This window comes from Glycine max, chromosome 6, assembly GCF_000004515.6.
Source record: "Glycine max cultivar Williams 82 chromosome 6, Glycine_max_v4.0, whole genome shotgun sequence".
Classification (NCBI taxonomy): Eukaryota; Viridiplantae; Streptophyta; class Magnoliopsida; order Fabales; family Fabaceae; genus Glycine; species Glycine max.
The window spans coordinates 49221519-49238380 of record NC_038242.2 but is presented as its reverse complement, the minus strand read 5'-3'; the positions used below and the strand labels follow the sequence as shown (position 1 = coordinate 49238380).

The 16862-nt window shown below is 33.8% G+C and overlaps 2 protein-coding genes across 2 annotated transcripts; one reads left to right on the top strand and one right to left on the bottom strand.

Annotated features, from left to right (window-relative positions):
* Window positions 1–1054: 1054 nt before the first annotated feature.
* Window positions 1055–6139, bottom strand: LOC100800315 (outer envelope protein 61). Its single transcript, XM_003527458.5, has 11 exons — window positions 5752–6139; window positions 5006–5236; window positions 4403–4459; window positions 4112–4240; window positions 3754–3831; window positions 3594–3664; window positions 3260–3309; window positions 2973–3153; window positions 2307–2868; window positions 1853–1996; window positions 1055–1580 (listed from the first exon to the last, which is right to left on the bottom strand). The coding sequence occupies exons 1-11, from the start codon at window positions 5845–5847 to the stop codon at window positions 1434–1436; spliced, it is 1746 nt and encodes a 581-aa protein (XP_003527506.1). The 5' UTR covers window positions 5848–6139; the 3' UTR covers window positions 1055–1433.
* Window positions 6140–11083: 4944 nt separating this feature from the next.
* Window positions 11084–16508, top strand: LOC100799781 (condensin complex subunit 2). Its single transcript, XM_006582307.4, has 14 exons — window positions 11084–11538; window positions 11620–11721; window positions 12267–12384; window positions 12712–12779; window positions 12855–12915; window positions 13017–13217; window positions 13312–13598; window positions 13725–13872; window positions 13960–14216; window positions 14343–14373; window positions 14736–14881; window positions 15038–15148; window positions 15429–15692; window positions 16195–16508. Exons 1-13 carry the CDS (start codon window positions 11281–11283, stop codon window positions 15645–15647), a joined length of 2007 nt encoding a protein of 668 aa, XP_006582370.1. The 5' UTR covers window positions 11084–11280; the 3' UTR covers window positions 15648–15692; window positions 16195–16508.
* The last annotated feature ends 354 nt before the right edge of the window (window positions 16509–16862 follow it).

Sequence of the window (16862 nt, the reverse complement as noted above, 5' to 3'; positions counted from 1 at the left end):
CCAATTGATAACATTTATTTTTAAGGGATTAAATTACCAAAAATAAAGGTTTTATGGAGTACTAAAATGTGGTTTTACTATAAAATTTATATAAACACCGTAATTTTATTGCTAAAGTGAATTTCGCATAATTTTACTCTCGCAGTTGAATTAACAAAATGACCACGTGTCAAGGCAGAAAGAAAGTAAAATTGAAGAGAAATGTTAAAGATATTTTCTATAATACTCTTCTTTAAAACTTTCTTTATGATTTATTAAAATTAATTAGAAATTGTCCATTTTGATGGATCTTCTAAATCAGGGGAAAAAAAAGTTATTAAATAAAAAGTAACACCACCAAAAATTAGTGATTTTTAATCCCAACACATGTCATAAATTCTCAAATTAGGCATTATACATAAAAATTATTAAATTAATCCCTATATTATTGCACATTCTTAAGTTGGTATCTGCACATGTAATACATTCTTAATTTGATTTCTATAAGAATTAAGGATGTGCTACATTTAAATAGGCTAAACTATGTTATATTATAGAGATCAAATTAAAAATGTGCTATACATATAAAGATTAAATTAATAATGCATTAGACAAAATTACAAATGTTGTAAGGGACTTAACGGTCAAAGTAGATCAGTTAGAGACGACATCACGACAACTGAGACCAAACTAGTAACACTTACACATATCAAAACTAATTTAAATTTTACTTATAGAAACCAAATTGAAAATCCGCGACACGTAAAGATTAAATTATGTATTTAACCAAATTGTTATTATCTGACTATGGCTATACAGTGGGTTGTTTGGTTGATTGCAATTTTTTATTTTTGGTTGTTTGGTCTTCAGCTTGATAATTGATAAGCAAACGTGAGAGTTGAGACCACAGCCACCACACTTGAACTGAAGACTTGGTAGGAAAATGACATAGTCACAACTCACTAACAAGTCCACCTTAGTCACAACTCACTAGATAAAGCATAATATCATATTCAGACTCGGATAAAACTATATCCTCAAATTAGTGGTTCCATATGTGAGTGAGGAAAGCATATAAAAGGGAATCATGTAAATTTTATAAATAATAACGCACCATACCAATGCTACATTGGGACTAGGGGTATAAGAATGACAAAATAAGTTACAAATTTATTGAATGGTAGGGTCCCTACAAGTGCTAAATGGCAAACAACTCAAAAGCTAATATATTACAAAAAAAATAAGTGCCAATCACATCCACAATTTGGACATATCTGATGAGATGCCATTTTGGCATTGCTTTCCAGATAACCAATATGTCCCCTTCCTCCTCTCTCCATTGTCTCTAGGCTGAGAATACAATCAATCATTTTCTCATATTCTCATCACACAAGAAGGTTATGCCTGAGTTTGAATGCCTAAGGAATCTCATAATACAATGTTTGCCTCTTACTCTAGCCACCAATGAAGCCTAACCGGTGAAGAATGACAGCCAAAATGAGCATGAATATTGCAAAGATCATGCCAGGTTTCCCTAGCAGCCAGTTCTTCGTCTTTCTCGCGGATTCAACTCCTCTTTGAATCCTGTCCGCCCAAAGCATCTATAAAGACAAAGTGAAAAGATTCATCTTAGTACTACTGTACAAGTCTATAACCATCCAACCTAAATTTATCTTACCCTATATGCTATTTCAATTAACCAATGGAATTATCTTGCAGTCAAATGTTTTACAAGCTAAGTCTCACTTTCTCTTGCATTTTATCTTACATTTCCTGGAATTGCCACACCTCCATTTTACCATCCTCATGTAAGGTACAAAATTTTGTTCATGAATACAAACTAAGAATATATTGTAAAGTTTGGAGAAGGTACCATTTTATCCAAGCTCTCCGGTGATAAGGATGACATGGCTTGATGAGCTTTTGCAGCTTCTCCTGGTGAAAGCTTAACACCAAATTGTTCACCCATGTTAGCCATCATTTCCGGGCTCATATTTTTAACCATGGATGAGAACATCTGCCAAAACAACATTAAAAAATTAAGGGAATATACATATAAATACCAAAGACAAGAATGTTTCAAGATAGAGTACCTGTACTACTTGCCAAAAGAAAATACAATGAGAATATGAAAAGTCAATCTTAGACAACGGAAGTGACATCTAAAGAGCAACACATTTACATAATTAAAGGAAATACTTAAATCAGAAATTACTACTTAGTAACATGACAAGTAAAAGAGGAAACTTGATTGCATTTATTCCAGCCAGGTATGTGGAAGAAAGCTAGAGGCTATTTTATCTCCTTAACAAGAAATACAAGCATACCTTCCGCATGGCTGGATCTTTCATCTGGTTTCTCATCTGTTCTTGTAGATCGGTACTCGAGGAAGGGAAGTTTGACTGAGAAGCATTTCTCATATTTGAAAACACGTTATGAGAACTTGATTCTCCAAAAGCAGTAGTTCCATTAGTACTTGATGATGGTAAGTTTGACCGCGAAACATTTCTTTCATTCTCATCTACTGCTGCTGCTAATGGAGTAGATTCTTTCCCTTTCAGTGAGGATGCCATTTCAAACATCCTCTTAAGTTCGTCTGCTGGCATTTTACTTATCATATCACTTGCTGCTTTAAACATATCAGGTGTCACGTTTGGAGGCATTGATCCAGGGTTGAAAGAAGAATCAGGGGAACCTCCTCTAAAAAATGGGTTGTCCCCTTGAAATGAAGAAGCCATGTCAAGCATTCTTTGAAGTTCCTCAGGTGACATTTTACTAACCATATCAGAGGTAGTTTTAATCATATCTGGAGACACGTCTTTGAATTGTCCAGCATTCAAAGAAGCCAGCATGTCAGGATCGGTATTTGAAATAAAGTTTTGGAATGATCTAAAAAAAGAAGAAAAAAAAAGAACCATAAATCTTTTGTAGGCCAATCATTAAATTATAAATAAACATAAAATGCTTAGAAACTTTATAAAAATGCTAACTACCTGACAGCTTCAGGATCTTTTTTCAATGCATCTAAACTGTCTGCATTTGTTTTTGGATTTCCATTGTTAGCTGTACTGTAACTCTTAGAGGAGTCACCAGATTTTTTTGGTTGAACCACTGTTTGTTCCAAAGAAGAGCTTCCAGAAGGCACATCTTCAGTTATTTCTTCAATTACTAGTCCTACATGCATGACGCCAACAAGGTTAACTTAAACCTGGCATCTATTTATAAGCATAAAGCTCATGAGGATTAGGCAAAGTAGAAAATAAATGAGGGGAACACATACTTCCAGGTGCATGCTCACCACCATCCATTGCCAATTTTTCCTTGGCATCCCTGAAATAAGCACTTCATATCAGCTTACTTCCAATATATCAATTCCTTTATTATAGGTTACACAAGATTCTATCAGAAAAAGCAGAATGGTAAACACCTCACAGATATACTTAATTTAGCATACAATCAATTGATTACATTAATTTGATGAAAAATCAATCCTAAATAATAATTAGAGACCCATCAATTACAACAGCAGATATGTCATATATATAATAAGTAGATCAATAAATAGTTCTGTTTCTAAAATAGATGCAGGTATGTAGAAGGGAGCAAGATCATACCGTAAAAGCTCTGCAATTGTATCATCATCAGGGGACACTTCAAGTGCCATGCTCAGATCAGAAACGGCATCCTAAAAAAATTACAAATGCCGTTGAATATAAACAAAACACAATGTCAACCTTAATGTCAAAATGTCAGTTAAGTAACAAGAAAGCTCACTTTTAGAAGACCTAGTTCCTTATATGCTTGACCTCTTCGATAAAGAGCCTTAAGATTCTTTGCATCATATGCCAAAACCTACCATAGTTAAAGCACATTAATACACTGCTATGATAAACAGCCAATTTTCAAACAATGAACCTGAAAATTAAAATAATAACAAATTACAATCTAAGACCATATTTGCATTATTACAAAAGCAAGGCAGAAGGGAGCATTATTTTCTTGCATAATACAATTACAATGTAATTTTTCTTTCCAATCTTCTAGGCTGATAAATTTCCTCATAATACAACTACTTAAATATTGCAGTTGGCTATTACAATTAACATCATAAAAGAAAAGGAATTACAGATACCTCAGAACCTTCTTTTACACATTCATTATACTGCCTTGTCTTCAAGTAACAGGACATCAAGTTCAGAGAGCATGCCAAAAGAAGCTTTCTACTTTGGAAAGATGGTACCTCTTTAATGTTTTCCTTAGCCTAGAATATAAAAAAAGAAATTAATGTAATAGAACAAAGAAACAGATAATTTCCTCCTAAGTCTCAATTTTCAAAACAGGGATAAATAAGAGAAAGAGGTGTGGAAGTGGAGAGAAAGAGGTGTGGAAGTGGATGTTAAGCGGCCACAAAAAATTTACTTACAAGTATATACTTCTTCAAAGCATCATTGTACCTTCCTTGATTATGAAGATCATTTCCCTGCAAGATTTAATTTTAGTTCATCAAGGCACATGATAGATTTGAACAGAAACTGAAAAATTATAAAAAAAAAAATTATCAGGGTAGTAGATAGAGTATAACATCTGTGTCTTGTTACACAATGACAAAAAGTGTATTTTCAAATCAGACAATTCTATGGAACTAAAGTATTATCCAAAATGTAATTTTATGTATGTATGTATCGTTCTCAAAGCCTAAATAATTCTGGAAAAGCATTCTCCTCAGGGTGTCATGATTTGGTTTTTCAGTGGATTATTAAGGTTTAAGGAATAACACATAATTATAGTATGCTTTCATCAGTAGCAATTAGAATGTGCCTGTTAACTACTCTTTCAAACCACAACCAGGGTGTACTGCAAGAATAGTGGAACTTACTCCGGCTTTCTTTTGCGTAAAACCTTGGATTCATCCCAAGTCACAGATAATTCATCAAATATCAGATAAAAAAAAAAAAATCCTGTGGTTGTTTATGATTCGTGTTTTCACGAAGACACAATCAGTTGAAGTTCTCACTATACGACTAACCTGCTTCTTCAACATCTCAGCCGCACTCAACTGATATTTGATCTGGGCATCAACCCGGGATCGCATCGCTGCCACTTCCTCAGGACTCGCATTAGCCATCTTCTCACCAATCTCAGCCATTTCTTCCGGACGAGTATGCTTTAACTGCTCAGCAGCAAGTTTAAAGTCTTCAGAACTCATGTTCTTCATGCTCTCGGAGGCCATCCTCATCAGCTCTGGATTAGACATCATCTGCAATCCAAAGAAACATTGCACAACACCACAATTAAACCTTGATCCTAAAACCCAAAACATGTTCCCTCACATCAAAAACCAAAATCACCACACTTCTATCCTAGATACTAAGTACCAACACTCCATACCCTAACGTTCAAATTATAATTCCACAAAATATGGGCATTAAAAGAAGGGTTTGAACTACAAAAATCTCCCCAGAGATTTATAATTCCATTAAACAAGGGCCATGATTTTTTGTTTTCCATTTTTTATCCTCCGGCATCAGAGAGGGTTGAATTCACAAAAAAATTCCGTTCCTTCCGAATACCAATGTTTTAAAAACGTTCCACAACAGCAATTTCAGCCGCAACATCATGGTATTTTTACTCATAGTGATTGCAATTTCCCGCAATGTCAAGGATCGCGACAAAACTGCGCGACCGCGATTTAAAACCTTGATCCTGACATTGCACCTCAAAGTCTCGATAAACACAATCGCAGAGACCATAAGAGGACGAGAAAAGACACACCTGTTGTTGGATCCGAGCCAACTCAGCGGGTGACATGCGACTCATCTGCTCCTGAGCGATTCTCATCAAATCGGGATCCATCATACCGTTGAACATTCTCTATACCCAATTGAAATCTAAGCAACCCCAGCACGTAAAAAACGAAGCTTGAGACGATTCTCAATGATGGGGGTGCTTTTGTTGTTTTTGTTCTTTTGAATTGGAGAAAGTTGCAGAGGTTAAGGAAGGAGCGGGTTCCTAGTTATGTGTGTTTTGGGAGACTTGAAGCGAAGGTGTTGTGTTTGTTGGGTAAACTGAGGAACAGGGAATTATTGTTGGAAAGAAATAAAAGAGGAAGAAAGAAGGGTCCGATTTGGAATGGAGGTGCCGCCAGAGGAAAAATAAAAATAAAATAGGAATAGACCAGGAAAGTGTGAGAGGAACCCAAACCAGTAAAATTACTCTCTTGCCCTTGACATGTTTTTGTGTCCTTAGTTTTCTTGTAATTGGAGCATGATATAACATGAAACCTATTTAAAGATAAGATAAGATAAATTATTATACTTTATTTTAAATATTAATTACTACTTGTATTTGATATATCTATACGGTATAATTAATTTATGATGAGGGTAGCAAAACGCTCTTGCATGTACTATTTTCTGTTACTTATTAAAATGTATTAAAAATTATAAAATTAATAGAGAAGAATATTTAAATAAGATATGTGATTTAGTGAATTTTATGATTTTTAATATATTTCAAATAATGAGAAAGAATATATTTAAAATATTGTATTATATAGTGTTACCATAACATTTCTCTTATTATATTTTTCATCTTATTTTGTTGAGTCAATGCAATTTTTATTTCTTAAAGTAATTGAGTTAAAAAGTAAGTATATTGTATATACTTGTAAAAAGATTTATATTCAACATCTTATTTTATATATAAGAAAAATTTAAAAAAATGTTTTTCTCCTTATCTTTTATGCTTTTAACCTTTTGTTTAGCATGGAGGAAAAAAATAAAATGAGAAAAAAAATATGAAATTTAAATTAGAGAAAAATTAGAAATTAACTATTTTTCTTATTTTTATTTCACTTTCTCCCCGACACAAACAAAGAAAATTACATCATATATGTATCTTCTTTCTTATATGTTTTTTCCTTCTACTTCCATCTCTTAAAAAACATTTATCACTATTAGCTTCACATAATTTTTCTGCCTAAGCTTTAGTCCTTGTAGTTAACTTGAACAATCAAGTGACCATGTAACATCCAGATTGGCATCCATGCCACAAATCATGTTGACTATTAGTCTAATGCGATAATCACGTGACAAACTATTATTTTTAATGTTTTTTTTTTATTTTTTTCGTGGTTTCAAAATCATTAGAAAAAAAAATAAATCATGAAAATGATCACTCTTTTTATCATGATTTACGTTTTTAATACCTAAAAAAAGTTTGGCCGGTTTTAGTCTTCAAATATTTGTTTGTATTTTTGTCTCTCCCATTAACTTTGCTAGTTAAACTTAATAGTTAATTAATTATCATTTTTACATAATTTGTATTATTATTTAACAACAATTCCATATCTAATAGTAATTATTCTTGTGACCACGATACATGTTTCGTTGTATCACGACCTTGGTCATCCATCTCTTATTTGCTTTCAGGAAAAAAGTTTGAACATACAGTCAAATTAGATTGACCACCTCCAGTTCAAGAGAATACCCAATGTTTTTATATTTTGGACTATGCTGTTAATGACAAATTTTGTCTCCACCAAGGTACACAACAATTGTATTTGTATTGTAGAACCCACTAACTTTCCATCATCTGATGGGAACCTTATGCCTTATCTTTGTGGGTTTGGTTATGGCCATGGTAGAGATGATTACAAGGAGATTTGACATATGGACTTTTATCCTGTAACTAATAATGAACATGACATGGAAAAATTGCTTCTACCCCATGTTTCTTTTTATGATAAATATATAATTTAAAAGGTAATCTTGGAATAAGTTTGATGTCGGTTGGCCTGATATTGATGGTGTAAATAATCATGTATACCTAAATAGAATATGTAATTGGCTAGCACATGATTTAATGGTGTCATTTGACTTCAACAATGAATTATTTCTTACAACACCTCTACCTTCGTACTTGAATGTTAGTCTTATCTGAAATTTTATTGAGATAATTACTGGAGTTAAATGAATCCATTGGTTTGATGACAAATAACAAAAAAAAAAAAACAATGCTTTTCACATTTTTATTTTGCAATAAAGTTGGTGTATAGGAGTTGTGGACTGAACTATTCATAATTGTATTATTCTAGCATGGTGTACATCTTATTGGAAAAAGCAAGAAGGTTGACTTAAGGAGTAAGGTTCATTAAAAAAAATTAATTGTTGTTTTAGTCCTTAAATTTAATGTATATGTTTGTTTTAGTCCCTAAAATTTAAACTTATTTTTTGTCCTTGATTTTTTATAAACTATTCATTTTAGTCTCTATCATAATAAATAGACACTTTGTGATAATTTTTAATTGTCATATTTATTTATTTTTTAGCAATTTGAATTTGTTTTTTAAAATTATCATAAAGTGCTAAAAATCAGTCACAAAGTGTTAAAAATTATCATAAAGTTGTCAATTTATAATGCTAGGAACTAAAATTTCAATTTGTCAAAATTTAGGGACTAGAAAAACATGTTTTAAATTCTTAGGACTAAAAAAAAAACACATCCCTCAAATTTAGGGATAAAGACTGTAATTAAGCCTTACAAGATATTTATTTTGAAACAAAAAAGGAAAAAAAGAGCAACAATAATGATTCTCATTTGAGACAATACTACTACAATGTACTTTTATGACAAAGTATAGTGTGGACTAATGATTTAAGTGGTCTATCATGAACCATTATTTATAGCCTTTAGATTGATCTAAAATGTAATATTTTATCATACATCTTGCACACCAAATTTTTTCCCCAACCTTCAAAAACCTCTCTCTCCACCATGTGTGTCGTTAGGACGATTTCCAACGGTGATGCAATATTCCCCTCTTTTCTACTTCTTTTTCGATATTTGCAACACCTAGGCATGACAATAAAAACGAACTTGTGGGTGCCCCATCCGACTTCACCCTGATTTTGACGAAAAACCAATTTTGATTGGAATTGAGTTGAGGTTGAATTTGGATATGTCACTCCCTCGTCCAGCCTTCGCTCTCATACCTGTCATGTTACATATATTTTTATCATTATTAATAATATAGTTATATATTTATATATAATACTATTATTATATGTAATTATTAATTACATGATTATTTTCATGTTTTATTATTTATAATTATTAAAATATGGAATAATCATTTTAACAGTTAAATAAATAATATTATAATCATATTCCTAATTATAACAAGATTAAAAATTATACATTTAGCTAAAAATATAAATTAATTCTTAAATATGTTTACATTATTTATTCTTTATTAGATTATATATAATGATTGAATTAAAATATAATTAATACCTTAATCTATGATTTATTTAAAGTATATAAACAAATATTATTTCTTTAAAGTGTGAGATGAGTTCCCTTCCTTGAACTCGATAAAACCTGTCGAAAATGAGTTGTGTTTCATTTTTTCACCCCCACCTTTTATAAACCTAAACCCACCCGTCTTTTTATGGGGACGAGATGAGGATAGGCAAACCCGCCCCGCCTACGGCACATTGGATCCCATAGCCATCAATATATGAAAACACGAAATCATCTTTTGCACTAGTCCTACAACTCCTAACCTTACTCCATCACTACCTCATGAATCCTTTACAAAACATGAATTTAGAAATTATAGTTTTAGATCATATAAAATAAAACAAAAATGAAAATGAATATGGAACATCAATCATCTTTTAATCTATGCCAAAAAAAATCCAAGTGCAAATTGAAAAAATAGGAAAAAAATAAAGTTAGACATGGGAGTATAAGAGAATAGCTTGAGTAAGAGATTGGGGAAGAACATAACAAGTCACAACAAAGACAGGTCGCGACAAAGATGGTGCGAAAACAACAACTAATCTTTGATGAAGGTGGATCTTGGGCAAAAATGAAGTCGCAATGACAATGGATCTAGGGCAAAGATGAAGTTGTGAGGGAGGTGAAGTCGCAATAGAGGCAGAGCTATGACACAATGGAGGTGCAATGGAGACGAAACTGTAGTAGAGGTGAAGGCATTGTTGGTCATTGGAGGCACCGTTGGTCATTAGAGACATTGTCAGAGGTATTGTCGCCAGAGGCCCATGTTAGAATGCACGAGTAGGGATGTCAACAAGGCGAGGTGGGGTAGGGAGTACTCCTTCGCTCCCTGCCCCCGCCCCCCAACTAACCCCCACCTCGTCCCCAATCCCCACCTTGGGGAATTTTTCCCCCCCTGTTCTCATTCCTGTGAGTCCCAACAGCCCCTATAGGTCCCTAATTTTTTTAAAAAATTTAAATTCTAATACAAGTAAATTTAAAAAAGAATGGTGGTGTGTTTGTTACTTGATGTGTTGTATCAGTGTGTGTGTGTAATTGTGTATGTGTTAAGTGATTAAATGTAGTAAAAATATAAGACCAACCTTTAATATTTTAATATTAAAAATATAAGATGATGATTAATATAAGGATAATTATGTAATTTCCTTGGGCTGGGGGGGGGGGGGGGAGGGTGTAATCCTTGTCTTTGTCTTCGCAGGAAAAAAAATCCCAATCTGTAGGGCCCCATACAAGACAATCTCGTGGGAATTCCCGTTTGCGGATCAAATTAACACCCCTATGCATGAGAGAGAGATGTTTCGGAGGAAATTTGCTAATGATGATGAATTAATGATAACATTGTACAACTTGATAAATCTAAAGACTTTTAGTTGTGGTACATGATAGATCATGTTCCTTACTTATTCATGTTAGACACATTCTTATTAATTTATACCTACTCAAACCTTCCAATTTTTTATTTTATAGATATTCAAATATTTTTTCATTATGAATTTTAATTTCATTAAAATTTATTTTATTATATACATTACTATTTACATTACATAAATTAAAATTAAAATATCAATCAATTTTTTTAATACTGATAATATTAATATGAAATATTCATCCATTTCAAAAGATAAATAATCCATTTTAATACAATCTCTTTCTAATTATATTTTGTCCAGATTGAATCGTGACTTTATTTGTGGAGAACAACCACTTTATCTAATATAAAAATTCAACCAAGAAGTATCCGAATCACTTGCACTAAGGAAATTTTTTTTTAGGTTTATTGATTTTTATCACGATTCCCATTTGAGACACGTGCCCTTCTTTTTGAAAAGTAAAGTGCGTGTTTTTCTCAATTCTCAGCGAACTACCAATTCAAATCTCAGAAATGGAGGGAAACCACTTCAATTCCGTTTCTCCCAAATCTCTGTCTCTGTGATTCTGACGTTCTCACTTCCGAGCCAACACAAACCCTATCACCGTTCTGCAAAGCAAATTCCTCCCATGGCGGAAACCCTAAGCCCCAATCCCGCGATGGGTCGGAAGCAGAGACTCCGCATCCAGTCTCCGACCAGCCCCTTCGTCTTGGGCTCCAACAACGACCAGCTCGAACGCGCCCGGGCACGAGACGCACGCGCCGCCGCCAACCGCCGCAAGAGCCTCGCCCTCAACCAGCCCCTCCAGGCCAATTCCCATCCTGGCCTCAACAAACAGCAGATCCTCGACTTGTTCCAAAACTGCATCAAACTCGCCAGCGAAAACGTAAAACAGCCCCCCCCCCCAAATAAAAAATAAAAAAGACTCTCTCTTTGTTTTTTGTTTTTGATTTGTGTGTTTGTGCAGAAAATTAATCAGAAAAACACGTGGGAGTTGAACCTGATTGACCATCTTACTGATATCATCAAGGCCGAAGAAGAGCATGATGCGGAGACTAATTTTCAAAAGGTATGTTACAATTAAGATTAAATTGTTCTTCTGCCCCCTTGGTTGTTGTATCCATTTTAAGTTTCAGTTTGGAGAAAATTGTAAATTTTAGTTCTTACATATGTGTGGAAGTTAAGCTTTAGTCCCAAACATTGAATAAGAGAGAAAATTGTAAACTTTCTGGTGGTGATAAAGCACTACAAAAAATTGTCAAGGAACTAAAACTTAAAATGAGGACAGGTATAGAGATTAAATAAATAGTTTAGCCTATGATTAATTTGCAGTTTGATAATTTTTGTTGTTTAGGGTTTTTTTATTGCATAGTTTTGTGTCACCTGCGATACTAACAAATGCATATGCAATGCACGCATATTTAAATTGGTATGCTGAAGGGTTGTTTCGTTGTTTATGGATTGCATAAATCAACTTACACGAGTGATTTTTTTATCAACAAGAGTGAAATTGTTACCATTCTCACAGCAATGGCACTAGAAGCGAAGTTATGTTTGTGTAGAATGTAGATGTAGATGTAGATGTTAACTGAAATTGAAATTTTTTTTGGGCAGGCAAGCTGCACTCTTGAGGCTGGAGTCAAAATTTATTCATTAAGGGTGGATTCAGTGCATTCTGAGGCATATAAAGTTCTTGGTGGGATGAATAGAGCAGGCCAAGAAGCTGAGGAAGGTTGCAATTTATATACCCTTTTATCAAGCACAATGCAATTTATATAGCCTTTGATCAAGCATAGTGTGATTTATATACCCTCTTATCATTTTCTTTTTCTGAAAAATGAAAATTGCATTTGTAGTGAACTCCCTCGGTGATTGCTTTGTGAGTGGAGGTTATGTGGGATTGTTTTGCTTCTTTATCATATGACTATTGCTCTAATTCTAAATAATGCTTGGTAACTAATGATTAATGAATGACTTAAAATTCAGAGTGCAGTACATTTACTTTTGGTTTTATAATATTTTGTTCTCAATTAGCCCTAATTCTAAGCTATGATGCCAGACACTACCCTGGATGGTGTTAATATTGAAAGTAGACAAGAAGAAAGCAGGAAAGAAACGAGCAAAAAGGTCTGTTGTCTTTGGATCTCTGGACTTGACTGGTTAAACATTTTGCTTAGTTTTAAGAGTTGTTTTTTCATGCAGTTGTCACCTTTGTCAACATTGGAATCATCTTTTGAGGCACTTAATGTAAAGAAGTTTGATGGTGATCTCAAATCCTATTCTGTTTCTGTTACTTGTTTGATGAGGCGTGGTGTTGAGGTTGTGCTAAAAATAGGTTATATTATTGTTTTTTTTTTGTTTCAGCTGCATTTGTCGTGGATCCTCTCTATCGCCAAACAACAGCAAAATTCGATGAAGGTGGAGCCAAGGGTCTTTTAATGAATAATCTTGGTGTATATGGTGGCTGTAGGGTGCTCTTTGATTCACAAGAAGTGCCTGCTAAGTGTATGGCAAGCCAAAATCAATCTGATATTTCAGATACTATTGATCTTTCTTTTCTCAAAGGTTTGTGATGTCCTGAATACTATGGTGAAACTGTTGTTACATCTGCAAAATAACACATTCAATGTGGACAATGATGACTTACTTTCATCTGTAGATTGTATTGATCAGATGGTGTTGGACATGCGTGTAAAGGATGAAATTTCTCCAAGTCTCAGGACTATAGTAAACCAATTTGATGAAAGTAACAGAAGGCCCACTGATATTCAACTTCAAGGCCCGAGTTCAGCTGAAGATCTTGACAATGCTGATAATAATGAAAATGGTTTTGATAGAGAAGAATACGAGAACTGCACGGCCTGGAGTGATGATCATGATGACCAAACAGTTGTTGCCGATCTTGACTATAATGATGCAGATCCAAGTTTTTCCAGTTACCCTCAGGTTTTTCTATTTTTCAACCATAGAAACATATATGACTTTCTTGAATGAGCTTTTAAAATTTTTCTTTACATATTTTAATGTGAATGATGCACTTGTTTTAAAATATTCCAAATCTTGTACTTGTAGGACAATGCTGAGCAATTTCCTTCCCCAGAAACTGATATGGATGACAGATTTGAAAATGTTGAGGGGTATTTATTTTTGAGTCTGGGTTTTAGTTCAAAACAAAACGCATGGGCAGGGCCTGATCATTGGAAGTATCGAAAATCCAAAGGTGGGGTTTGGATGCCAGATAAAGATTTTAATACTTATATATTTTTTAGCATTCAGTATGGTAATTATTTTAGAATCTTTATTGTAGTCTCAGAGGTTCATCCTACTTCTGAAGATGGGTCGACCCTAAAAAGTAGGCAGCCAAAGAGTAAGAGACAAACAGAAGTTGATTTAAATTTCACAGATTCTCTTGAGAAAAAAGTGCTAGATACGTTTTCTCCTCCCAAGAATCCCAAATTGTTACTGCTTCCCGAAAGCAGATTGCCTTGCAATACAAAGCTTCCTGAGGACTGCCACTATCAGCCAGAGGATCTTGTCAAGTTATTTCTTCTGTCTAATGTGAAGGTAGTTTCTTTTAGATATGAGTTTCAAAGTGTTCTCACTGATGATTTCTTGTCAAGTTTCTTTTATATATGTGAAGGCATGCAGCTGTGTTTATTTTACATCTCTGATGATTTCTATTTTCTTTAGTGTCTCGGGAGGAAGGCAAACAGGTTCTCAGGTAAAATTTGCAGTTTTAAATTTGTGATTTCAATATGTGTGTGCGCATGTGTGCATGCGTGTGTGAAGTATGGATTGATTTTTAAATTCTATGAAAATTTGTAAAATTATTCTATTTCATAAGACTATCAACACAATAGTTGAATTGCTAAAATTATAACTTTAAAACTTAAAAAGTGTCATTTTCCCTAGTTTTATGTGGTGTATTTTGATCCTATTAAATTACACCAACATCACACTCGGTGTAATGTGAACTTATCTCTCGCTCTATAGACATAAATATTAAAAAATTCAGAGAACATTTTAGCATGTTTTCAGCTGTCACTAGATTCTGTCTGTATCAAGTTCTGGTGTTTTTTGCAGATGGATCTAGAGAACAATCCAACGAATATGAATCATTCCCTTCGTGGGATAATGGAAGTGTTTGTGGGGATGACGCTGGTGACTACGGAGGTGATCTTCATAGTGACATGGAGGACTCCAACACTCTAATTACTCAGCCTCGTCAGGTGGGTTTTAGTGAATAATTTACACACTTGCTCTTGATATGTTGTTTTAGATAAAGTGATGAAAGAATAACGGTTAAACATAATTGTTATCAATACTTTTCAGTTGAAAATATTGCAGTTAGAACTCACGCATATGCATATTTTCAAATAACTCAGGTCAATAAAATTGAAGTCCAGTATGACAAGACTTCCAAACAAGTTGATGTTCATGCACTGAAAATTACTCTTTGGGACCATGTTCAAGAATCTGTTAAACTTCCTTTAGAGGTATGTCAAGATTTCTCCATTTCCTAGGAGTGCGAGTGCAAAATATGTGTTGTCTAGTTTTAAACTTTTAAAATTAATCTTTCCCTTCACGACATTGTGTTATTTCAATTTTCTTCAGGATTCTGTTCCATTGCTAACACTGTACATTTTTAGTTTTTTACCTTACCGTTATATTATGTCTAAGTAAATAAACAATCTAAGTTATTTTTCTTTTTGTGGTTGAATTGTAAGTACTAATGCTTGCATTGATTTGTTTTTTGACCCTCTCTTTATTCTAAAGGGTCAAAAAGATACTTTATCTTTCAAGAATATATTAGCCAACTTTCCTAGCGAATGCAATGCTGCTGCAACAATTAGCGACATCTCTCCTCATTTGTGCTTCATATGTCTATTGCATTTGGCAAATGAGAAAGGATTGAGCATTCAAAACTCCTCCAACTTGGATGATCTTGCCATACGGCTTCCACAAGTTGCTGATTCTATAAGGGGAACAGTTTAGATTCCTCTTCACTCAATTATTCTTCAGCTCAGGAATCAAAAAATGGTATGTGCACTTTACGATTGCTTTAGGTACTGTTCTTGTCAAAATTGGATTGATGGATGTTCATTTCATTGGTTCCCCTTGCTTGTTCCGATGTTTTTTTCCCCCTTTCAAGATAAGATTAGCACGCTTTTGGAGAAATGTTTTTTATTTTTCCACCTATGGAAATTTCCCCAAAAACCTTTTGACTAGAAACTTTCCTGACTCAGTAAATCTAAACACACTTCGAGGTTTTTCGCCTTCTTATTTCTTGTTCATAAACATCTGCTAATTGAGCTTTCTCAATCTTTTTTAGGATGGTTAATATATTATTAAAGGATTGTAGATAACAGATTTGGCTGTAAAACCTTGATAAAAAACTTGGTATCAAAATTATTCCTAAGGTTGGACTTCAATATGCCTATTACTAGTGGTGAAACAAATATAATTCAATAATCAATTTTGGCTTGATTCATTCATTCAGAGTTCAAACACGTAACATGTATATTTATTTTGTAATTTTCAGATGGGGACTGTTTCACTGTTGAGTAACAAGTCCAAGAAAGCATTGAAGTGAGTAACAAGTCCGTCTTTGTGGTTGGAGTTTACAAATATCAGTTTGCTTATGGTGGTTTGAACACTCGGTTAAGGAAATGTCAGACTAATCATGATGTCTTGTTATTCTGTACATGAAAGTATTCAAAGCATGCATTAGTGCTCTAATTTCGTTTTCCACTCCAGCCCGTTTCATGTGTGTCTAATGCTTAGGCTTAGGCTTTTACGAGAATGGCTAGTGTTGGTATAAATAAAAGCATAGATTGATGGATGAGTCACTGATTATTGAATCGCACTTCCCTATTCCTCACCCCCCCCCCCCCCCCCCATTTTCCATTAATTATCAAGCTGAAATAATCAAATTTATTGCTGAATACTGCGATTGTTTTTCTCCTGTAACAATTATCAATTGAAGTACATGGAGAAATTCTTCTAATGTTTGGAAAGGTGTGTGTAAAATGTGGGAATCATTTCAGGATCCACAGGTTGGGGGATTGGTACTTCCATTAGCTTGCTTTTGGAAAGATGATTGGATTCTTTTAAAAGCTCCTCTTTCTGTCCAAAGCTATAAGATCTCTCCTATTAGACAGTGATGAGTGAACTTTAGTGGAAAGTGTGACCTTGTAACAAGGAGTGGGT

Excerpts from the sequence above, each read along its gene's own strand:
- LOC100799781 (XM_006582307.4), top strand. The coding sequence starts at position 11,281 with ATGGCGGAAACCCTAAGCCCCAATCCCGCGATGGGTCGGAAGCAGAGA. Across the intron at positions 13,599-13,724 it reads GTTTTTCCAGTTACCCTCAG|GACAATGCTGAGCAATTTCC; the intron begins GTTTTTCTATTT and ends TTGTACTTGTAG. Across the intron at positions 14,374-14,735 it reads GAAGGCAAACAGGTTCTCAG|ATGGATCTAGAGAACAATCC; the intron begins GTAAAATTTGCA and ends TGTTTTTTGCAG.
- LOC100800315 (XM_003527458.5), bottom strand. The coding sequence starts at position 5,847 with ATGTTCAACGGTATGATGGATCCCGATTTGATGAGAATCGCTCAGGAG. Across the intron at positions 4,241-4,402 it reads CTTTGAAGAAGTATATACTT|GCTAAGGAAAACATTAAAGA; the intron begins GTAAGTAAATTT and ends TTTATATTCTAG. Across the intron at positions 3,310-3,593 it reads ACAATTGCAGAGCTTTTACG|GGATGCCAAGGAAAAATTGG; the intron begins GTATGATCTTGC and ends TGCTTATTTCAG.